Source organism: Emydura macquarii, unplaced genomic scaffold (genome assembly GCF_026122565.2).
Source record: "Emydura macquarii macquarii isolate MOO-44397 ecotype Brisbane River unplaced genomic scaffold, CSIRO-AGI_Emac_v2 contig_1253, whole genome shotgun sequence".
In the NCBI taxonomy this organism is placed as follows: domain Eukaryota; kingdom Metazoa; phylum Chordata; order Testudines; family Chelidae; genus Emydura; species Emydura macquarii.
In genome coordinates, this window is record NW_027131390.1 from 58,028,965 (window position 1) to 58,053,673 (window position 24,709).

Consider the following 24,709-nt stretch of genomic DNA (forward strand, 5'->3'; position numbering starts at 1 on the left):
CCAGTCTGCGCCCGCCTGAGCTCCCTTGCTAACCAGACGCCTCGGGGGATGCAGCCCCGGACCGGCCGAGGCCGTGAGCGCATCCCGGCGCCTGCAGCCGCGCCCCGCGAAGTGGGGGCAGCGGGGCGAGCGAGCCCTTGTTTCCCGGGGGCGCATGTGAGGGAGGCGCAGCCGGCGAGCGGGGTTGGCGGTGGCCATGGCGCAGCCGGCGGCCTCTGTGGCCCGGCACAGCGGGGTGAGCGGGGAGCGCTTTCGGCAGGACATTTACCCGCTGGTGAGGCCCAGGCCCGGAGGGGGAGGGAGAAGGACAGGGACGCTGGCGCCTGGCAGCGTGTGCTCGGGGCCGGACCCTGCCTCCCTGGCTGCCAGTGACCCCTGCTCGCTCGGTCTGGGGCGGGCGCCAGCTCCCGCGGAGTGGCCGCTCCGCGCCGGAGATTCCGGGGCTGCCGGCGACAGGCCGGGTCGGGTGGCTTGATCCCCTTCCGATCCTGGGCGGTGGGAGCGGGGTTTGCTCCTCCTCCTCCCGGCGGCAGCTCCCCGTCGTTTCGTGATGTCTCCTTGTTCAGTGCTTGAGTCTGTCCTGAGTCTTCAGGATCGCCGCAGCTGTTCTCGCGATTCCCGATCCCTGCAGTTTGTGCAATGTTTTGAAACACCCTGTAAAACCGGTCCTCGGCTTCCCCCTGACACGCTCCCGACAGCGAGAGAGAGCAAAACAATCGCACACAACTGCCTTAAGCCGAATCTAAAATGAGCGTGGGAGATTTCGCTGGCCTGAGGAAATGTAGCTGGAGGTTGGAATCCTTTATCCTCTTTCCTTGGCTTTAGAGCCTCTTCGAGTCTCTTTTACAGCAGCTTTCTGGCTTTTTTGACAGAACAAATAATTTCTTGATCCAAGCTATTGGGAACTTGTATTAAAGCCCAAACTTTGACACCCATTGATTCAGGGTTTCCTGTTGTAACACAGCTGGACCTCCAGAGAGAGTAAGAAAACAATAAATATAGCAAAAAAACTAAAAGTGACCAATGTTTCAGCAACTGAAAGGGTATACAAGTTGCCTTTCTAAACGATTCTTCAAAATGAAAGCAAAGCAGAATATCACTTTTATGTAATGCCTATTTTTACTCTGCATTGAGAGACTAGTTTTGGGGTTTTTTTTTTAAAGATGCATTACAAATAATGAAGAGTGGGGACCAACTGGCTAGCAGTTCTATAGAAAAGGACCTGGGGGTTACAGTGGACAAGAAGCTGGATATGAGTCAACAGTGTGCCCTTATTGCCAAGAAGGTTGATGGTATGTTGGGCTGAATTAGTAGGAGCATTGCCAGCAGACCGAGGGAAGTGATTAGTCCCCTCTGTTTGGCACTGTTGCGGTCTCATTTGGAGTACTGTGCCCAGTTTTAGGCGCCCCTCCCTCCCCCCGCTATAGAAAGGATGTGGAAAAATTGTAAAGAGTCTAGCAGAGGGCAACAAAAATGATTAGGGAGCTGGCGCACATGACTTATGAGAAGAAGCTGAGGGAATTAGACTTATTTAGTCTGCAGAAGAGAAGAATGAGGAGGGATTCGATAGCGGCCTTTAACTACCTGAAAGGGGGTTCCAGGGAGGATGGAGCTAGGCTGTTCTCAGTGGTGGCAGATGACAGAACAAGGAGCAATGGTCTCAAGTTGCAGTGGGGGAGGTCTAGGTTAGATACTGGGAAAAAAAATTCACTAGGAGGGTGATAAAGCACTGGAATGGGTTACCTAGGGAGGTGGTGGAATCTCCATCCTTAGAGGTTTTTAAAGTGCAGCAAGACAAAGGCCTGGCTGGGATGATTTATTTGGGGTTGGTCTTGCTTTGAGCAGGGGGTTGGATTAGATGACCTCCTGAGGTCCCTTCCAACCCTAATCTTCTGTGATTCTGTGCATCAGATACTGTGAAGTATGAAGATACATCAGAGACTGTGAAGTGTGTTGCTTGTGTGGTATGTCAGTTTCTAAAGACAGTTCTGATATTTTTATATATTGATATATTAATACCATTTTGATATATTGATTCTTACCCAATGGTATCAATTTGACAAAAAAATGGCAGCTTGTGTTTCTAAACTGAGGTTTTGTGTCATGGTGAGAATAAATATAAAGTGAGAAAGGCCAAAAGCCAAGTAGAGTTGGACCTTGCAAAGGGAATTAAAACCAATAGCAAAGGGTTTTATAGCCATATAAATAGGAAGAAAACAAAGAAAAAAGGGGACTGCTAAGCACTGATGATGGGGTGGAGGTTAAGGATAATCTAGGCATGGCCGAGTATCTAAATAAATACTTTACTCCCATTTTTAATGAGGCTAATGATGAGCTTGGAGATAGTGGTAGGATGGCTAATGGGAATGAGGATATGGAGGTAGAAATTACCACATCCGAGGTAGAAGCCCAACTCGAACAGTTTAATGGGACTCAATCGGGGAAGGGGAGAGGGGAGGATGGATAATTACCATGCAAGAATATTAAAGGAACTAACACATGAAATTGCAAGGATTTTCAATGAATGTGTAAACTCAGGGGCTGTACTGTGTGACTGGAGAATTGCTAATATAGTCCTTATTTTTAAGAAAAAGGAAAAAAGTGATCCGGGTAACCACAGGCCTGTTAGTTTGACTTCAGTAATATGCAAGGTCTTGGAAATTTTTTTTGAGAGAATGTAGTTAAGGACATCGAGGTTAACGGAAATTGGGATAAAATACAACATGGCTTCACAAAAGACAGATTTTGATAGACCAACCTGATCTCCTTTTTTGAGAAGGTAACAGATTTTTTTAGACAAAAGGGAATGTAGTGGATCTAATGTATCTAGATTTCAGTAAGGCCTTTGATATGCTTCCACATGGGGAATTATTAATTAAATTGAAAAGATGGGGATTAATATGAAAATTGAAAAGTGGATAAAGAACTGGGAGGACTACAATGGGTCATACTGAACAGTGAACTGTCAGGCTGGAGGGAGGTTCCCAGTGAAGTTCCTCAAGGATCAGTCTTGGGACCAATCTTATTTAACCTTTTTATTACTGACCTTGGCACAAAAAGTGGGAATGCGCTAATAAAGTTTGCGGATGACACAAAGTTGGGAGGTATTGCCAATACAGAGAAGGATCGGGGTATCATACAGGAAGATCTGGATGACATTGTAAACTGGAGTAAGAGAAATAGGATGAAGTTTAATAGTGGAAAGTGCAAGGTCATGTATTTAGGGACTAATAACAAGAATTTCTGCTGTAAGCTGGGAACGCACCAGTTGGAAGTGACAGAGGAGGGGAAGGACCTGGGCATATTGATTGATCACAGGATGACTATGAGCCACCAATGTGATGTGGCCGTGAAAAAAGCTAATGTGGTCCTAGAATGCATCAGATGAGGTATTTCCAGTAGAGATGGGGAGGTGATAGTACCGTTATGCAAGGCGTGGGTGAAACCTCATCTGGAATATTGTATGCAATTCTGCTCCCCCATTTTAAGAAAGATGAATTCAGACTGGAACAGGTACAGAGAAGGGCTACTAGGATGATCCATGGAATGGTAAACCTGCCTTATGAGAGGAGACTCAAGGAGGTTGGCTTGTTCAGCCTAACCAAAAGAAGGTTGAGGGGAGATATGATTGCTGTCTATAAATATATCAGAGGGATAAATACCAGGGAGGGAGAGGACTTATTTAAGTTCAGCGCCAATGTGGACACAAAAACAAATGGATATAAACTGGCCATCAGGAAGTTTAGACTTGAAATAAGATGCAGGTTTCTAACCATCAGAAGAGTGAAGTTCTGGAACAGCCTTCCAAGGGGAGCAGTGGAGGCAAAAGCCTACCTGGTTTCAAAACTGAGCTGCATAAATTTATGGAGGGATGGGATGGGATGGTGTGATGGGACAGCCTAGTTTGGCAATTGACTGATCTTTGACTATTGGTGGTAGATATACCAGTGGCCTGTGATGGGATGTTTGATGGGGTGGGTTTTGTGTTATTACAGAGAATTCTTTCTTGGGTGTCTGGCTGGTGAGTCTTACCCACATGCTCAGGGTTTAACTGATTGCCATATCTGGGGTCGGGAAGGAATATTCCCCCAGGGCAGATTGGCAAAAGCTCTGGGAGGTTTTTTGCCTTCCTCTGTAGCATGGGCCCTGGCTCACTTGCTGGTGGAGTCTCTGTACCTTAAAGTCTTTAAACCATGATTTGAGGACTTTAATAACTCAGTCATAAGTAGAGGTTTATTACAGGAGTGGGTGGGTGAGGTTCTGTGGCCTGCATTGTGCAGGAGGTCAGACTAGATGATCATATTGGTTCCTTCTGACCTTAGAGTCTATGAATCTATGAGATGGAGAAAGGAGGAGGAGCTGCAGCATAATTAGAAAAAAGGGACATTACACTGATAAGATATGAAAGCCTGGAATAAATTGTGATTAGTTGGTCCCCTGTAAGATCATTTTAAGGGGTCCCTAAAAGAAAACTGAAAACAAAATCTACCATAAAATCAAATTTGCATTTGATCAGGATAGTTCTGCATCTCTAGCTTTTTGAGATCTGTAAGTGAAAAGCACTGTATACATACCAATTATTTTCTTCAGTATTATTTAACTGTGGAGTGTATGGTGTTCATATTAAATGTTTTTCCGGTAGTGGGATAAGTGAAAAATATTGGTATTGGCAGCTGGCATTGGCCACTATCGGAAGACAGGATACTGGCCTAGATGGACTGTTGGTCTGATCCAGTATGAGTGTTCTAAAGTACAAATCCCATTATATGAAGTTTATTTATAAATGTTCCAATGTGCTGGGATAGATATCAAGGAACTGGAACAACAGCACAGCACATCGCCTGGCCTGGCACAAGAAGATGGGAGTCTCCCTCACTAGGTCGGAGAATGCTAAAGCACTGATCCGACAATGAGCTTTGTGCAAACAGACTCCCTGCACAGAGCTCAGTTGACTTCTTTGGGTGCTCAGTGGGGGCAAAGGATTTTGTGTACATAGAGCTCACTGCAGAATCAGGACCCCATGTGAAATATGGCATGGAGTAATGTCTTAACCCAGTGGTTCCCAACCTGTGGCCCGGGGGCCAAAAGTGGCCTGCAGGGGCTTTCAAAGTGGTCCATGGCTCCCCCTCCCTGCTGGCTGCAGAAGGGAGCCACTGTCTAAGGACCCCGGTGGAGTGTGTTTCCACAGGGCTAAAAGACCAGTGTAGGCTCCTTGCTGCAGCCAAGGGGATGGGAGATCAGCGCTCCCCTCCCCGTGGCTATAGCTGGGAGCATGAGAAAGTGCTCTGCCTAGGTCCATAGGTGCTGGGGTCCCTGCTGGAGCCAGAGGGAGGGGAGCACTGATCCTCTGGGCCCTCTGGCTGCAGAAGGGAGACATTGACTAGGGACCCAGGTGGAGCGCACATAGCTACAGGACATGTGCGGTTTCTCTGCTGCAGTCAGGGAACTCCTTTTGTCTGGCTGCAGTGGCGGCGGGGGGGGAGACGGGGGGAGGGAGGGTAGGCAGGCACTGCTGGTGGAGACTGGCGGCCCTTCACAGTTGTAAAAATGATATCTCTGGCCCTTGAGCCAAAAAGGTTGGGAACCACTGTCTTAACCTATCCTCACAACAATCCGAGTTTGGTTATATAATGGTTGCATAGCTGTCATCCTGAAAGGACACTGTTCACTTGTCTGCCAGCTGGAGATACGATGCTGTGATGGGCTCAGTCCTGGATGTGTGTGTGTCAAAACTCCTCCAGAAACAAGTGGGACTCTAATTAGTTAAAATTGGGATATAGTTTGTGTTTTGTTAATCTCTTATTTTGTATTCTGTTTCTTGTTTGTATGTTTTTGTTAGTTTGTTGTTATAGCAACTGATGCAAGCCTTACTCTTGTTTTGTACCTCCCTTGGAGTTTAGGTTGAAAATAAAAGGGGGTAATTTTCCTCATGTGTTCCTCCATCAAGCATGTTACAGTAAAACCCTACACATGTGAGGGCTATGAGCCAGTTTCACTCTGCTTAAACTAAAAAGTTATTACAGAACTGAGCGGTAAAGACTGCATATAGAAAGTAAACAAACTCCTCCAAATCCACTATGGTACTTATTAACAGATTCAGCAAACGAGAGGAAATTGTTTGGGACAGTTCTGTCTTAATTGGTGGTTTGGTTCCTTGGGAATCTACTACAAGTCTACCAGTCTGGTCTTTTGTGTCCTTGCAGAGAGGCTCAGTGGAGTGAGCATGGGGTGGAAGCAAGAAATTCCTGATTTCTAATCTTATTCTGTCCCTGACATGCTGTGTCACAGACACTAACCTCTGCCTCATTCATTTTCCCTGACCGTAAAAGGTGGTGATAATACATTCCTGTCTCAGTTAAAATTTGGACGGTGCTTTGAAAATATAAAAGTCTGTATGAGTGTGAAGTGTTTTTATTGTTTTTGTAATGGTCACTGACTCCTTGTTCTTTAAGGTCCTGATCCAAAGCCAAATAAGTAAACAAGCCTTTCCATTGATTTTAATGGGCACTGGATCATTGTTTACACTCTGCCAGCATAAAAAGGCCTTAGTGTGGGCGGACACATCCCCCTGCATGGAGGACATCCCTCATTAGTGTAGAACTGGTGTAATACTGGCTCTCTTCCCAATATCTGGGTCAAAGGAGTGGATTGTGAGCATGACGTAAGTGAACTCCACTACAGCTATGCTCTACTGAGCCTTTTGAAGAAATTATATCAGGTCCTTTCCAGATCCTTCCATGCCTCCAGAATATGGTGATTGCAAATGTTGGTAAAAGCACCTTTTTCCCCCCCGGTCCCTCCGTTCCTGCCCAAGGAACATAACTGAGAATCAGGCCCATGATTTCCTGGATTTTGTTTTCACACTGACTGTACAAACTCATGCAGCCTTTTGGCTAATGTGCAACAGGTGTACGTATTCAATTGATTTGTTCTTGTACTTAACTTGACAAATTAGTTCTGAAATTCAGTGACAACATGCCATGCCATAAAACTTGTTTTTGTTTATTTTTCAGAGGAAGCCCGCAGTGCTGAAAGGAATTGACTTGGGCACTTGCACAACCAAGTGGACAGTAGATTACCTCAGCCAGACAGCAGGAACTAAAGAAGTAAAGATTCACGTTTCCACGGTGCCACAGATGGACTTCCTCAGTAAGAACTTTGTGTATAGGTACTTTATTCCAAGGCTTCCTCTACTTTAAAGACACATACTGGTAACTTTAGAAACATTCTCCCTTGCTCTGAAGTTTTATACAAAGTATACTCTTCTTTGTTGCCTGGATCTGTTGGTGTTGCCATTCAGCAAGTTGGTGCTCTCTTGCTTTATGTAAACTTATTAATGGTAATTATCACATGCATTGTGATTTATGTAATAGCTAGACATGTTAGAGCATCCGTTTCTAAATAAAGGGCTTTGAATTTAGGTGCCTTGGTCTGAAAGGTGGGTTGGGTTTTTTTTACATATCACATGTCCTTCAGCTATGGCTTTGGAATTCTTGGGGGTGTCATTATGCTCTCCCTGGTGGTGGGTTTTTTTTTTTTTTGTCCCAGTCCCAGATGGCAATTTTCTAACATGTCTTTGCTGTTCATGAAAGATGTCAGAATGACCAGGCCATGGAAACTTGAACCTGTATTCAGAGATGAGGTGCAGCATAGTCTGTGGTAAATCAAACTTCCCCACGTTCTCCAGTCAATAGACCCCACTCTTGACAATAGAGAAGAGTTTTAAAGGAGTATTTGGAGGAGGACAATGCGATCGTTTTGCAGATAGTTGTAGGGATCTCCTCCCATGCATGAGGGGCAGCATGGGAGAAACATGTGAAGATGCTTGTTTGGAAAAATTTAAAAATGGGTGATCAACTGGCTTCATTAGCAGAATGAATGTGGGAGTCAGTGTCTCAATACTGTGTAAGAGTTGATAGGTGGCACAGTGGTAGTTTGTAAAGGGCCTAAAGTGAAGATATGTGGTCTTTTTTTGAGGCAATGAAGATTAAGAAGTTAGAGGAGGAATGTGAAGAGGGGGTGGTTTGAGAGAAACTCTGTTTGCGACTTGTAGTCTGTTGACCCATTAACAAGAACTTTGAAACTGGGCAACACACTAGGCATCATTCTGGTTCTCTGATACCCTTTCAGTATTTGATGATTGGATTAGTTGTTAGAAGCTGGTGTTATTCAGTGTCTGAACTGCTCTGAATGCAGTTATGTTACATATATGCTACTTCAACAGACTTGGAAGGAAATCCGCAATTAACAAACAATTTCAAAGTTTAGGGCATGTGCCGTTTCCATTGTCCTCAAATTACGGAATATCACATATTTCACCAGCCCTGGAGACAGATCACACAGAAGGTCTAATGTCCTAAGAAACTCCTCATTAGCTTTTTCCATGTCATGTAATTTGCCAAAACATTCTTCAGAGTCCGACACATCTCGGCCATTTTGTTATTGATCTACAATCATAAAGTCTTCATTTCATTTGTCATTTGCTTTCCCCAAGTGTGAGCAAGATGTGTTCAATCATTTATTATTAATTTAGAAAGCAGACGTATGTACTGGAATCATAAATGTTCTATGGTCTGTAATGAGTGAAGCCTGATGTCAGTGGAAGGGAAAAGTGCCCAAAATCACATTCCTTACATTTTTTTTATTCATAGCTGGTTGAACCTGTGGATGTTTTAAAACTGTTTTTTGGACTGCACATAAAATTCTCCTGTACATCTTTGTCTCATATATATTGTTTAGTGTTTATCTTGCCATCTGAGGGGAAAAATCAAAACACAAATAGGTATATAAAAGGGAGGTGCAATTTTGTTTCCATGTATAAATTATTTTCCTTCTAAGGCTCTGATCCTGCAGGTCTTAATTAATTTTACTAATATTGTGTCTGTAAATAGTTCCATTTAATTTGTTGGTGATATTTCACATGAATAAAGTTGCTCAGATGTGTTCGTTTTTCAAACCAGGGACTAAATTTGCATTTTTGCATATAGCAGTTTGGAGATGCTCTCTAAGAGTTTGATCTTGAGAGATGGTAAGTATTCATGACACTCACCACTTCCAGAGGACTTGGGGAAACTCAGAACCTCTCTGAATCGGGCCATGTATTCATATTTGTGGGGAAAATAAATAAAATTACTACAATAAAAACTCTTTAGTACAAAGAATTAGATATCATTATGGCCAGCGAAGGACCTGATCTAGACATGAGCTGAGCAAAAGCAACTCATATTGATTCAGTGAGAGGTGTAGTTGTTCAGGCTTTGAGTCTGACCCACTTCCGTTGGAGTCAGTGGGATTCTTTCCATTGATTCCAGAGGCTGCTGGATCAAGCTTTACATGAACGTAGAAATTGTATATTGTCAGGGAAATGGTCCATTTAGTCCTGTATCTGACAATGGCTACTACCAGATATTACAGAGGAAGATGTAAACCTGAATGGATAGCTTTGCCTATGGCAAAAGTTTCTTCCTAACACTTGGCATTTAGTTGTTGTCTTATGTCCTGAAGCTTGAAATAAATTGCTATGTATGGCATGGATATTAACCAGTACCAGTTAGGTGATTTGAGTGATCTTGCCAGCTTAGAAAAAGCTTTCCTGATGAACGAGAAATTAAGGATATTTAACTAACTCCTGAGAAGTGTGCATTACATTTTGCATTGTCTAATTTGAATCTTATGGTAAATAGTCTGTTTGTATTAGGTTCCAGTTCATTTTTTTGAATATATGTTTGTTTTTATCCCTACCCTCTTGCTATTTAAAAAATAAAAATTTTAATTATGGCGGGGTGGAAATGAAACTAGCTGGTGCTGGTAGATGCTGAAAACATTAGTAACCACCAATAAAATAATCCATTTGGTACTACATGCAATTGTTTTGCTCCAGGATCAAGCAGAACCAAATTATACAATAACTATTCAGGCAAAGTTCTATTGAAGACCAGATATAAGAGATTTTTACTTTTTTATGCTTGTACTGAATCCTTATCAGGAACAAACTTACCAAATGTGTATCTGTAGAAAACATTATATATTGAAGTATCTGTTAAGAATGACATTTTAGGAGAACCTCCTCACCCTGTGAAACTGACAGTCATCTAGGGCTTAATTCAGCTCCCATTGACTTCAGTGGGTCTGGGGTGGGCACCGAGGTGCCAAAATATCTTTGAAGATTTGGGCCAAATTCCTATTATTTCAATGGAAGTTGGGCTCTTCAATACCTTTTGAGGCTTTTGTCCTAGTGATTTATTTTTAATAAGAACTAACTTGAAGCTGTGCTCCCAGCTAAAAAGCCAAAGTTCTTTCTTTTTCCCTTAGAATCACTGAAAGAAGAAACTTTAGGAGAATTAATTTGAAATACAGGAAGGTTGGGATTATTTTATACATAGGTTTCACCTGAGGTAGCATATATAAAACATAGACACATTTATTCAAAAAAATCAGCACAAACTATGACCCAGATTTTCAGAAATGCTCATATACAATTGGAATCATGTTTTCAAAAGAGTTTAGTTCCCAGTTAGGCATCTTGATGTAGTGGCCAGATTTTCAAAGTAGCTCCTAGCAACTCTCACTGAGCACAAGAGTTTGAGCACAACATTTCTGGATACTGAGTGCTCTTGAAAATCTGATCCCAAATAATTATCTTTTTTACAAGCTGACTTACGGCCAAAAATATTTGGATATAATGTAGGAACAATCTAGCTAATAATGAAATCTTTTTAATTATGATTTTTATCTTAGCAGTTATTTGACATCCTATTGCAAACAATTGTTAGTCTGTATGATGGTTTTTTAAAACAAATTAAATCATCTGTCCTGCTACATTGTTATAGGCCAGAAACATGAATTTGATCTGGTACTAAGTAGTCTATGTCCAGTAGTTAAATAATTAATTGTTACATTGATTATCATTATGAATTTTTATATTTCTGTTTCAGAACGTTGCCTTTTGATGTGTTTGTACGGAGAGCAGCTGAAGTCAAACATACTGAGTACTTCATAGCTGAGGTAATTTCCTTAAAGTTTCATATCTTCTTTCATTAGTTATTTGGTCAATATATTAAGATTTGGTTTTTAAAACAGTTTTTTGAGCAAAGCACTTAATCTTAAAATTAAGCATGCTTTGCTGGATTGGAGCCAAAGAAAATGATCTTCGCTAAAGAGTTAATCGTTCCTCATGTGTACAGTATAACTGACTACAGTGGCCTGCTTCTGTGGCCAGGGACTACTTACATGAGTAAAGGTTTAAGGATCAGGGACTAAGAAAACAAATTATGCTTAAATAGCAACTGTATATGTTAGATATTTTAAAAGAAGTAAATACTCTTAAGTGTTTAGTTAAGCTATAGCGACTGTCAGATGTACAAGTATAAAATATAGAGATGTTACAACATATTCCTTAAGTAGTTAATCAGTAGATATCTTAACATAACTATGTCCAAAAATACTGAATTTTTTGTGTGTTTATAGGAATTCACCCTCCCCCAAATAAATTTACTTATTGAATGTTTACATGGGAGTAAGAGATGGGCAGCTCCAAATGATTTTTCAAATATTCCTTCCATCATTTATTTGTAACATGCAGTATGTTCTGAAATACATTGTTGTGATTTCCTGTGTCAGTGCTCTGAAGGGTTTAATTTCTACATATGCTGTATTACTGGATAGACTCAAAGCACTGTTGAAGTGGCTGACAATTTGTGATCTAAATCTCCATATGGAGCAACATGTGTTTTATACCCTTAGATCTTTCCCTGCCCCCTTAAATTTGCCTGTTTCATTTAATTAGCATATTTTAACTTTCTTTCATTTCTTCAGGTAGCCAGCAGGGAGCAATAGAAGAAAGTGCAGGATAGCAGAATAGCTGAATTTGTAAATGACATTTAGTTGTTAATGAGGCTCTTTGTTAAACTAATGAGATGGTCAAAGCTCTGTATGTTCTAATTCTTTGTTCTTGCATGCTAATGAAAATTCTCTTTTGTGTTTGTGTTAAGGATGAGAAATACTACTTGCGATCACTGGGTGAAGACCCACGAAAGGTGAGTAATTTGGGATTGCAGTTAATGTATTTCAGAGGGTGTTATTCTGATCTTGTGACTTTACACAAACATACAACCAGTTATGGTCATTTCTCTTATAAATTGATGTAAGCCAAACATTTTAAACATAAGGTTAGGCACTTAAATCCAAACTTGGTGGTCACCGAAGAACTAAGCCTCCATAAGAGGCTTTCTTGATCCCAGAGAGCTGCTATTATGATTCCTATACATCACCTCCAACCCCCAGCTGTTGGTATAAAGAGATTAATTAGGAGAAGGGTGGCATAACTCGGGTGTCCTGAGAGTCCCTGACTGCTCTAACTTATGCTGGAGACAGGACCGGCATGCAAAGATTGTGTGCAAAAGGCCCCCTTGTGTCCAAACCCCTAGCAATGCCAAGTGCTCCTTGGCCACAACTGAGGATCTAGCCTGTGTGGTTTAATGCAGTAGTGAGCTAATCCATTGCTTTCACTTCAAATATTTGGTTTTATCTGGAACATTGAAATATGTCCCTTTTGATGCAGGATATTGCAGATATCAGAAAACAGTTTCCTTCATTAGCAGAAGATATTCAGATCCCAGAATATTTTGAAAAGGAACAGTTCTTCTCCAGTGTCTTCCGCATCAGTTCAGCAGGACTGCAACTCTGGACACACTATGATGTAGGCAAACATGTCTTTGTGCCTTTGATGGCAGAATGTGGTGTGAATCTCATTGCAGTATTGGGGCACTAGGTTACAAGCCTTACAGGGGGCAGGGGCCTCTGCCAGTTGGACACCTTGCATGCTTTTGGGTACTAGGTAAATAACAACTGACTTTAGGTATTGTATATTTTAAATATAGCTGCTATTCTAAGAACATTTTGATTCTCAGTTTATTTCCTAATCCTGAAACCCTTACCTCATGCGAGTAAAAATTGCAGAATTGGGCATTTGTGTTTTACTCATTGTTTTAAATAGCAATCAAGAATTAAAAAAACAAACAAAAAAAACAACCTCTCAAAATTGCTGGTTTCTGTGAAGGGTGATGGTGCTCAGCGCCTTGCAGAATTATTTTATTTTGCTACTTTGTGAGACCCTTTCCTTGCTAACATGTGTGGTAGGTTTTCATGCTTTTCTGCTGTAGTTGATACCATATATGTGTGTCTAGTAAGTGCCCACAATGTGATACCATTCAGGCTTAGATATAGGAATATTACTTTGTGTAGTTGAGCTAGTGCAACGCCCATGGCTGTTTATCAATGGCAGGGCAGCAAAATGAGGTAAGAAGACTATTTGAAAGATTGTAAAAGCAGTTCTAAATATATTCTGCCTTATATTTTGCTTTGCTAGATAGTCGAGACAGATCATTGCTTTCAATTTTTGACAATAAAGCTTGTGAGTCCTAGTTTAAAGAGAGGAAAAATAAAAGACAAGTAAAAGGGTTGTTAAGAGAGATTTTCCATTTATAATTAACACGTGAAAATACATGTCATATGATTCATATTTTCAGGGTAATTTGATATGAAGTAGCAATATCATTTTTTTTATTTTTAATACACAAAGCTTTTTATATTGTCTTTATTTTCAGGTCATACTTTATATAAAAGAGTGATGATACAGAATATATAGTTGCCCATTCCTCTCTGTTATAACATCTATCTAGCTATTTATGCTTATAATACATGGTTATATTTTCAGATAATGGATAACTTCCTAATCCAGATAATAGGAAAAAAACGAGTTGTATTGTACAATCCTCGAGATGCACCATATCTGTATTTAGCAGGTATGTTCTTGTCATATGCATTTAGTTGAGTTCAGTTTCCAGTAGGCAAGCGTCTCATTATAAAAACCTTTGTCATAATTGGCAGCTCTGTTAGAAGTCTCAGCAGAGAGGCAACATTGACTAATCGATCCTCTGATTTCGAACAGTGATCACTCCAAGTCAGTATTGACTGTTGGTGGGGCAGTATAGGGGAACTTTCACTACTGCTGCCCGTACTCTAATGGTTCTGTGGGTTGATAACTGGTTCTTAACTGCATAGGAGTACAAGGCTGTAACTGAGTACTAATAGAATTCTTCTACTGTCTCAGTGAAACTTGGCTTCAGTGGCTATTATAGTCAGTGAAAACTCTCTCTGATATCAGTAGGATTGTAATCATACTTGAAATGTGGACAGTGTCAAATTAATCCCTGGTGGATCTCAGATATGGACTCAAAGACTCTAAGGTCAGAAGGAACCAATATGATAATCTAGTCTGATTTCCTGCACAATGCAGGCCACAGAACCTCACCCATCTACTCCTGTAATAAACCTCTAACCTATGACTGAATTATTAAAGTCGTTAAATCGTGGTTTAAAGACTTCAAGGTACAGAGAATCCACCAGCAAGCCATGCCCCATGCAACACAGGAGGATGAAAAACCACCAAAGTCTTTGCCAATTTGCCCTGGGGGGGAATATTCCTTTCCGACCCCAGATATGGCAATCAGTTAAACCCTGAGCATGTGGGCAAGACTCACCAGCCAGACACCCAAGAAAGAATTCTCTGTAATAACTCAGAACCCACCCCATCAAACATCCCATCACAGGCCATTGGCATATCTACCGCCAATAGTCAAAGATCAGTCACTGGCCAATCCATCATCCATCTATCATACCATCCCCTCCATAAAGTTATCAAGCTCAGTTTTGAAGCCAGTTAGATTTTTTTGCCCCACTGCTCCCCTTGGAAGGCTATTCCACAACTTCAGTCCTCTGATGGTTAGAAACATGCATCTAATTTCAAGTCTTAACTTCTTGATGGCCAGTTTATATCCATTAGTGTCTACATTGGCACTGAACTTAAATAATTCCTCTCCCTCCCTGGTATTTATCCCTCTGATTGATTGCTCTCTATAAATACATCTACCCTCAACCTTCTTTTGGTTAGGCTAAACAAGCCAACCTCCTTGAGTCTCCTCTCATAAGGCAGGTTTTTCCTTCCGCGGATCATCCTAATAGCCCTTCTCTGCACCTGTTCCAGTCTGAATTCATCTTTCTTAAACATGGGGGATCAGAACTGCACACTGTATTTCAGATGAGGTCTCACCAGCTCCTTGTATAATGGTACTAACATCTCCATATCTCTACTGGAAATACCTCATCTGATGCATCCTAGGACCACATTAGCTTTTTTTCATGGCCACATCACATTGGCGTCTCATAGTCATCCTGTGTTCAACCAATATGCCCAGGTCCTTCTCCTCCTCTGTCACTTCCAACTGGTGCGTTCCCAGCTTATAGCAGAAATTCTTGTTATTAGTCCCTAAATACATGACCTTGCACTTTCCACTATTAAATTTCATCCTATTTCTCTTACTCCAGTTTACAAGGTCATCCAGATCTTCCTGTATGATATCGCGATCCTTCTCTGTATTGGCAATACCTCCCAACTTTGTGTCATCCGCAAACTTTATTAGCGCATTCCCACTTTTTGTGCCAAGGTCAGTAATAAAAAGGTTAAATAAGATTTGGTCCCAAGACTGATCCCTGAGGAACTCCACTGGTAACCGCTCTTCAGCCTGACAGTTCACCTTTCAGTATGACCCTTTGTTGTCTCCCCTTTAACCAGTTTTTTATCCACCTTTCAATTTTCATATTAATCCCCATCTTTTCAATTTAACTAATAACTCCCCATGTGGAAGCGTATCAAAGGCCTTATTGAAATCTAGATACATTAGATCCACTGCATTTCCTTTGTCTATAAGAACTGTTCTCCTTTTTTGAGAAGATATCAGGTTGATCTGGCATGATCTACCTTTTGTAAAGCCATGTTGTATTTTATCCCAAATACTGTTAACCTCGCTGTTCTTAACTACTTTCTTTTTACATTTTTTTTCCCAAGACATTGCATACTACTTAGGTCAAACTAACATGGCTGTAGTTATCCGGATCACTTTTTTTCCTTTCTTAAAAATAGGCACTATGTTAGCAATTCTCCAGTCAGACGGTACAGTCCGAGTTTACAGCTTCATTAAAAATCCTTGCTAATGGGCTTGCAATTTCATGTGCCAGTTTCTTTAATATTCTTGGATGGAGATTATCGGGCCCCCTTGCTTTAGTCCCATTAAGCTGTTCAAGTTTGTCTTCTGCCTCAGATGTGGTAATTTCTACCTTCATATCCTCATTCCCAATAGCCACCCTACCACTATCTCCAAGATCATCATTAGCCTCATTAAAAATTGAAGCAAAGTATTCGTTTAGATATTCGGCCATGCCTAGATTACCTTAACCGCCACCCCATCCTCAGTGTTTAGTGGTCCCCCTTCTTTCTTTCTTTCTTCCTTCCTTTTTTTTTTTCCCCCTGTTTATATGGCTATAGAACCTTTTACTGTTGGTTTTAATTCCCTTTGCAAGGTCCACCTCTACTTGACTCTTGGCCTTTCTCACTTTATCTCTACATGTTCTGACCTCCAGAGGTAGCTTTCCTTGCTGATCCCTCGCATCTTCCACTCCTTTTTGCTTAATCACCTGTGTGAGATGCTTACTCATCCAGCCTGGTGTGCAACTCTTGCCTATGAATTTTTTCCCCTGTCTTTGGGATGCAGGTTTCAGATAGTTCCTGCAACTTTGACTTGAAGTAATTCCAAGCCTCCTCTACCTTTAGATCCATGAGTTCTTTAGTCCAGTCCACTTCCCCAACTAATTCCCTTAATTTTTTTAAGTTAGCCCTTTTGAAATCAAAGACCCTAGTCACAGATCTTTTTGTTTATCCTTCCATTTAGTTTGCACTGAATTACCTCATTGTCGCTCAAACCAAGGTTGTCCCATACAACCAGCTCTATGAGATCCTCACTAATCACCGATACCAAATCTAAAATGGCATCCCCTCTTGTTGGTTCAGTAACTATTTGGTGAAGGAATCCGTCAGCTATCACATCCAGGAAAACCTGGGCCCTATTATTACTACTAGCACTTGTTCTCCAGTATATATCTGGACAGTTAAAGTCTCCCATACTCCCACAGTTCCCACTAGTATTTACTTCATTAAAAGCCTTAGAGGTCTCTATCCTTGTCCAGATCAGATCCCAGTGGTCTGTAGCACACCAAGCACTATCCCAGGGGAAGCTCTTGTTATACTTATAAAAAACTAGCAGGATCTTATTCAGGGGGACAAGGCACTATGCCACATTTATTGTACATGTAAGAATATTAAAAAGCAGTCACATTCTCACACACACATTCATAAGGTTCTGCAAGCTGGTGTGATATAATTACCAGTCCTTTTATGCGTTGCTTGAGCCAGCCTAGTGGCCAAATAGACTGGGCACGAGGAGGGAGCCAGGCCTCTGTCAGACGTGAATCCGATGCTCCAGGATGACAATCACAGAATGAGACCCAAAGTTTCCATGTTTTTACCCATCTTTTATACTTGTTGGCTCTCATGTAAGTCTATGGGCCTTGCTGTGTCATGCTACCTCTGGGTTCAGTATAGTTGTTAATCACCAACTAACTGAAAGCATGACTATTCTCTTATTTCTATATTTTTTGTTCCCAGGATGGATCCTTCTGTACTTTAAGGTTGTTAATTTGCGCTTTAGGGTCATTGATAGGTATTCTTTGGCCTTCAGAGTTAGGATGGCAGTTGGTGTCTTTATGCCCTGCACATACATTCCTCACTCACACAAAGAGAATTTATCAAGATATTTTTAGGTTCAATAGTACAAGTCTCAGGAAAGAGCTCACTTCAAGAAACTAACAAGATGGAGTCCACTTATGCCATACTAAATAGTACTAAACCATTATCATAAACATTTCTTTCTCTCTCTATCTCACTTATACAATAGAACAAGGAGTCTACATCTGATTTGTTTGCACAGCTCCTGGGGAGGACTCACACTCTAGTAGTTTTCTTCCCAAATGTGATTTTTACCCAGACAGACTGTCTTATCAATTTCATCACTTCTAATTTCTTTATAGTCTACCTCATCATCGATATAAAATGCCACTTCACCACCTTTGTCTTTTATATTTGTCTTTCCTAAACAGCACATACCCTTCAATACTTGTATGCCAGTCCTGACTACTATTCCACCATGTTTGTTATTCCTATAATATCTGTTTTCACTTCCTTTACCAGTAGTTCTAGTTCCTCCATTTTGTTACCCAGGCTCCTCGCATTGGTGTACAAACATCTTAAGTTTTGCTGTTTGGCTTCACTTATGCTCCTTACCTTATTTGGCACTGTCATTCTACTGCCAATATCGCCTATTAGACAGGTATCTATACTACCCTTCCTCTTAATGCCCATTCTGCTCCCCACTGCTGTGTCCTCTTACTTAATTTTCCTCCCTCTCAATGCTAAAATCAGGCATGGAGATTATCTGAGCATCTCCCCAACTCCCTAGTTTAAAGCTCTCAATCAGTTGTGCCAGCCTCCATCCTAGAACTGCATTTCCCTCCCTACTCAGTTGAAGTCCATCCCAAGAGAACAGTCCTCTGTCCATGAATGCCTCCCAGTGACCGTACATCCCAAAGCCCTCCTTATAGCATCACTGTCCAAGCCATCTGTTGATCATCAGAATCTTGTCATGCCTTTGTTGTCCTCCTCTAGGGACCAGCAGAATCCCACTGAAGATCACCTGAGCCTCAGTTTCCTTACGAGTCTTTCCCAGCCCAGCATAGTCTCCTTTGTTATGTTCCAGTGAGAATCTAGATATATTATTTGTACCCACATGAAGGACAACCAATGGATTCTTTCCCGCTCCCATTAGGATCTTTTTTCAGCCTCAGGTCCACATCCTGTATGTTAGCACCCGGCAGACAGCACACCCTTCTGTTCTCCGGATCAGCTCTGGTTAGATCCAGAAGGGAGTCCCCAATCACGTGGACCTGCCTTTTCCTGGTGACGGTACAACTCTCCAGCCTGTCCGCGGTTCTTTCTGGCTGCCAGTCATCTTGTCCACTATTCTCCTTTGCAATCCTCTGCAACTGTTCCTGTATTCTCCTGAGGCTCTTATTTGGTGGTATCTCCATTGGCTCATCCACTCTTCGTATAGGACTAGCTGCTCTTCTCTTCTTCCTTGCCCTCCCACCCTCAGTAACCACCTGCTATGCCCCTTCTTCATTTTCCAACTCCGCAAACCTGTTTCTGAGCTCTATTTTTTTTCCTTCACTAGCTCATCTTTTCTTCTGCCAGGTTCTCACAGTCACATGGTTCCACAGGCCAGTTTCCTCACGCAGCATTCTCCCCTTGGAGTTCGTTGGTCCTGCTTCCATCTGCAGGTCTGGGTTTTTCCCTTCAGCCTCCTCATTCCTTTGTTCCATCATCTACTCAAATCCCCTTCTAAACTCAACTAGAGTTTCCACCTGCATCTCCAACCCTCGAATTTTTTCTTCCATCAGCTCTATGAGACAGCACTTCATACAAACAAAGCTCTTTTGAGGTATCCCCTCCAGGAACATGAACATCCCACAACTTCCACATCCAGTCATCTTCATAGTCATTCAAGCCGTGGAAGAGACAAACACTACCGCCTATGTATCTGTCATAGCCTTTCTCCCTACTTCCTGTCAGTGAGAGACAAAGACACAAACAACCCACCAAAACAACCCCCAATGAGCACTCCAACAACACCAGAACACCATGTATTCCCCCTCAGACTTCCCTGGTTTCAGCTCTGTTTGCTGGTGCCTGTGCCACTGCCTTTATAGGCCCCCAAATTAGGGAAGCCCCACCCCCTAATTAAGGTCAGCTGATCTCAGTACAACATCCAGTATCAGCTTCTGCAAAGTGAAAGGAAAAAAGCAAAACAAAACAAAAACAAAGACACACAACTCCACAAAACTCACCACCTGCCCATAAGTTGAAGTCAGTGAAGTTCAACCAGGATTGAATTTGCCCCAAACAGTATTGTGTTAACTTATATTGGCCAGTGTTAAAGAATTCATTTAATGTTCATTATTTCTTGAAACTTCACTAGGCACTAAATCAGAGGTGCTAAATGTGGATAACCCAGACCTGGAGAAATACCCTCTTTTTATGAAAGCCAGGCGCTATGAATGTTCTCTGGAAGCCGGCGATGTGTTGTACATTCCAGGTGAGTGAATAGCTCCTGCCCACATTATTTTTAATAATTTTATTTTGTGAATCTTCATTTCCAGTCTTACTATGTTAATCAATTTGTCCCTTCCATGACCTTCTTTAGATTAAGTGATGACAGAATTTAGGACAGGGAATTGGCACTTTGTTCTTTTGTAGCTCTAACAGTTTCTCACAGCAGAAATAAGAATCAAATGACTTCATAACTGTTCCATTAATGCTCATTAAGTCCTTATGATTTTTTATTACATATTGTCAGCTTTGGAAAAAACACAGTAATATTTTCTATTCCAAGCTGCTCCTAACTTTCTGCAACAGTAGCAAATATAGAATTGCTTGCTGTGCAAGATGACATAGTACCAGGGATCAGGATCAGGCAGTCGAATTATTCTTGATGGCTTTTTCCATCTTTTATCTGGCCTCATCAGTAATTTGCAGGATCAGGACCTGAGACTTACATTGATTCCATCTTAAATACTTCAGTAAACGGCAGTTGAAGTCTCTCGGCAATGAACAAAGAGTAATCCGGTAATTACAAGTGATCATTTTAAGCTCTAATCCTGGAAAAACTGATGCACGTGCTTACCTTTGCTCACATAAGTAGTCCCATTCATGTTACTGGAACTCCTCACCTGCTTAAAGTTAAGCACATGTGTGTCTATAGGATTGGGGCTTGGGCCTACAATCTGTGTGTGTGGTGTGGGTTTTTTAAGTGTAATTATATAGTTCTAAGACCTAGGTCACGGATATGGGGACAGGAAAAAATTAATATTTGTGGAACCAAGAATTCCAACCACTTTATGAAAAAAGTGTACCTTTATTTTATAATTCTCTGGCTTTCACTTGTGTTAACTGAACTATAGCATTCCAGTACAGTTTCTAGAGAGACATCACTGATATAGTTGCAAAATCTTATCTTAACAAAAGTTTTGACTTGTAATAACCTTTAACTGGAGAATAGGAGAGGAGTTCTACATGAATATAATTTAAAGTGATCTTATACATTATAATTTTGTGAGATAGCATTTAAGAGTTATTTTGAGTTTTCAATTCAGCTTTCTCAATTCTAATCTTCAGATGTTGAAAGTCATACTTCTGGTATCAAATATTAGTAAAGCTGCTTTGATCACTCCCCTTACATTGTGAATTTTTGTTAGCTATCTTTCATGATCTTGTCAGTACTGTAGGAACCTTTGTGTTCTACAGAATCTTCAGGATTATCAAACCTTGATAAAATTTGCTGTAAAACATCTGAAATTTATCTTTGACATTTTATTCATAATAAGCAAGCTAATATTAATAGTGTTTGTGACTAGTCCTGGAATATTAAATTGGAGTCAGGATAACATAATGAAGACAAAAACAATCTATTAGCTGATAATAAAACGTTAATACCAAGTTATGAACCTGAGCTCATGATCTAGATCCTGTTCACTGATTCACATTCTTGGAGGGAAAGCTGAGTATCTAAGTATAATTGTGATTAGGGGATTAAGGGGGAATATGATAGTAGTCTATAAAATCATGAATGGTGTGGAGAAGGTGAACAGGGAAGTGTTATTTACCCCTTCACATAACATAAGAACCAGGGGCTATCCAATGAAAGTAATAGGCAGCAGGTTTAAAACAAACAAAAGGAAGTACTTTTTCATATAACATACAGTCAACCTGTAGAACTCATTGCCAGGGAATATTATGAAGGCCAAAGGTATAACTGGGTTCACAAAAGAATTAGATAAATTCAAGGCGGATAGGCCCATCAATGGCCAGTATGGTCAAACACAGTCCCATGCTCTGGGTGTTCCTAAACCTCTGACTGCCAGAAGCTAGGAATGGAAGACAGGGGATGGATCACTTGAGAATTCCCCTGTGTGTTCATTCCCTCTGATGCAACGGTCATTGGCTGGTGTCAGAAGACAGATGGATCATTGATCTGAATCAGTACAGCCATTCTTATGTTGTTACTAGGTAAAATGAGGATAGTGATCTAAGAAGACTTAATATATATACCAGGAATAAACTTGTCATTCAGCTTTCAGCTGGCTACTGATGTGTTCATTGCTATGCAGGTTTTTTAAAAACCCAGACTTTATATTGCATGAATATTTCACACTCCTTATTGGAAGGTGTTTCCCATTCCACCTTTCTTTTAATATTTGTGTGCAGTGTGATGCAGATTTTATGCAAAATCTGCTGGTTTTGTTTAGTATTCATCACTTTGGTTCTTACTATTCAGCATCACTCAGTGATGTAGGAATTACTTTGAGAAAATATGTCTAAATTTTTAACAGAACTAAAGGAAGATAGCAAATTACCTTGCACAGAGAGAGAGTTCATACAGTTAGCTGTAATGTTCCAGATTCTACAAATGTTTGCACGCGTGTTTTCTCTTTGTTCTAGGCAGCGTAGATGTTCCTATCTGACTTTGTCAGCGTTTTCAGTTTTGAATCAGTTATGCTTAAGTATTATTGGTCTTGAAAACTAATCCATATTTTGTATTATCAGATCTTTGTCTATATCAATTTATCACGTAGCACTTAAAAATATATTTGCCTCTGCATTAGTTTGGCAGATATTGTATAATGAGACTGATAATTAAAAACATTCAAGTTAAATGTCATAGACAAAATAAGACTTTAATTGGCACCATATTGTGTAAACGTAAACGGGTCCTGAATGAAAGAAAATAGGATTATTTGAGTTTGATTCTGATCTCGCATCAGTGTTACTGTGCTGTCTTAAATGGAATTACTGATTTATATTGTTATAAATAAGCTTAAAATCAAACTGTGTTTTAAAATGGTAGGTTTTAAACATAACTGTGTCCCAAAAAAACTGTAGCAGAAACAGGCATCTTTGAGAACAAAAGCTGAAGATTGAGTCAAGGAGTTGAAAGATGCAGACCAAAAAAACCTGAAATGCCTTGTTTGTAAACAACCAACCAACCTTTGAGTGGTTAGTACAATTCGCTAAATATAGAACAAGCAACAAAAACAATATTCCAAAATTGAAATGGTAGAATTAATGGAGTGCTGTTGCTTTCAAGTTAAAATAGGTACGCGATACATATGCTGCATAAAATTACAAATATGTAACAATCCAGGCAAACATGTCTCCTTGTTTACTTGCTTTTTGCCATGATGATTCAAATGAAAAACCTTACTATTGTTTTACCATAAAAAATGTTGTTGTAGATGAGAAGACATTTGCAAGGCTGATACTGACTGATATAATAATCTACACTGGCATGTTGATAGTTCATGCAAGTTAAAGTTCTGATTTTGTAAATGTGTATGCAGTGAGCAGTTCCAGTAAATTTAGTGCATGAAGTTACTCATATACATAAGTAAGGATTGGGGCCCTTCAAGATTTAGGGTTTAATCTTGCATTCTTTACTTCTGCAAGTATTCCCATTCAAAGTAATGGGATAAATGACATGAATAAGAGACAAGGAATTGGATCCTTTGAATCCAGCAAACACTTACCCACTTGCTTACCTTTACATTGACTTGAGTAGGAATACTCATGCATAAAGTTAGGCATTCATGTAAATATCTTCAGGATCAGTAACTCACTGTTTAATATGATGTGGTGTCAGAGTGCTTATACATAAACAAATTAGTCAGAGGTTGTTTCTGATTTCCGTTACGTTCAATTTGGGATAGTTCAGGTATCTTTGTTGTAAATGAAAGAAAGTTTTAAATGGCAGTTTATCTTTTTAGACTTTTTTCTTCCTACAGCTTTATGGTTCCATAATGTAATTTCTGAGGAATTTGGAGTGGGAGTGAATGTCTTTTGGAAGCACCTTCCTTCTGAGTGCTATGATAAAACAGACACTTACGGAAACAAAGATCCTACAGCAGCCTCCAGAGCTGTACAGATTTTGGACAGGGCTTTGAAAACACTGGAGGAACTGCCTGAGGAATATAGGGATTTTTATGCCCGGAGAATGGTTTTACGCATCCAAGAAAAAGCCTATAGTACTAACTATGAATAAACAGCATATTACAAGTCAACCAAACTCCTCTGAAAGTATGAAGTACATATATGGATATATATCTGAAGACACTTTGAGAAGATTTTATTAAAAACATTAGTGTTAACTGTTTGTGGATGAATACTTATTTCATAGCCCATGGATGTTGTTTTAAATGATCCAATTTCTACTAATTCATATGCAATATAGTCTGCTTGATGCAGCTGTGGGTCTCATTTGTACAATAATAAGGTATAAATTTAAAAATATATGTATGTCCAAGTTCTTGTTGTTTAGAACAATCATCTTTTTTTCCTGGGAGTAGTTTACTTTCAAATAACTATTGCATAAAATAAATATTCCTGAATAAGAGCTAGGATATTGGCAATATAAGTTTTGGTTTTGATCCTGATGTCTTCTTCAGGGTGGTTATTGAAAAGAAAGTTCCAGCCCAAATGGGTTATTCTTCTAGAGAAGTGGAAACGGCTGACTTTTGGGACTCACACTGCTATAGGAAAAGGTGAGCAATGAGCCGGGTTACCTGGGCTAGTTCCCTCCCTTTCCTCTAATTATGGGGTGATGAGAAGCAGCTGTGCTTTTAGCAGGACCCAGTCGGGGACAGCAAGTGTGTT

General features: G+C 40.5%; 1 protein-coding gene across 2 annotated transcripts; it reads left to right on the forward strand.

Annotated features, from left to right (window-relative positions):
* The first annotated feature begins 78 nt into the window (after nucleotides 1-78).
* Nucleotides 79-24,462, forward strand: TYW5 (tRNA-yW synthesizing protein 5). 2 transcript variants are annotated; one of them, XM_067548957.1, is made up of 8 exons: nucleotides 79-274; nucleotides 7,014-7,168; nucleotides 10,935-11,004; nucleotides 11,991-12,035; nucleotides 12,560-12,697; nucleotides 13,715-13,802; nucleotides 19,983-20,099; nucleotides 23,842-24,462. In XM_067548957.1, the coding sequence occupies exons 1-8, from the start codon at nucleotides 197-199 to the stop codon at nucleotides 24,096-24,098; spliced, it is 948 nt and encodes a 315-aa protein (XP_067405058.1). In that variant the 5' UTR covers nucleotides 79-196; the 3' UTR covers nucleotides 24,099-24,462. The 2 variants fall into 2 exon arrangements, with proteins under 2 accessions (XP_067405058.1, XP_067405059.1); XM_067548958.1 differs by having other exon boundaries at nucleotides 88-235.
* The last annotated feature ends 247 nt before the right edge of the window (nucleotides 24,463-24,709 follow it).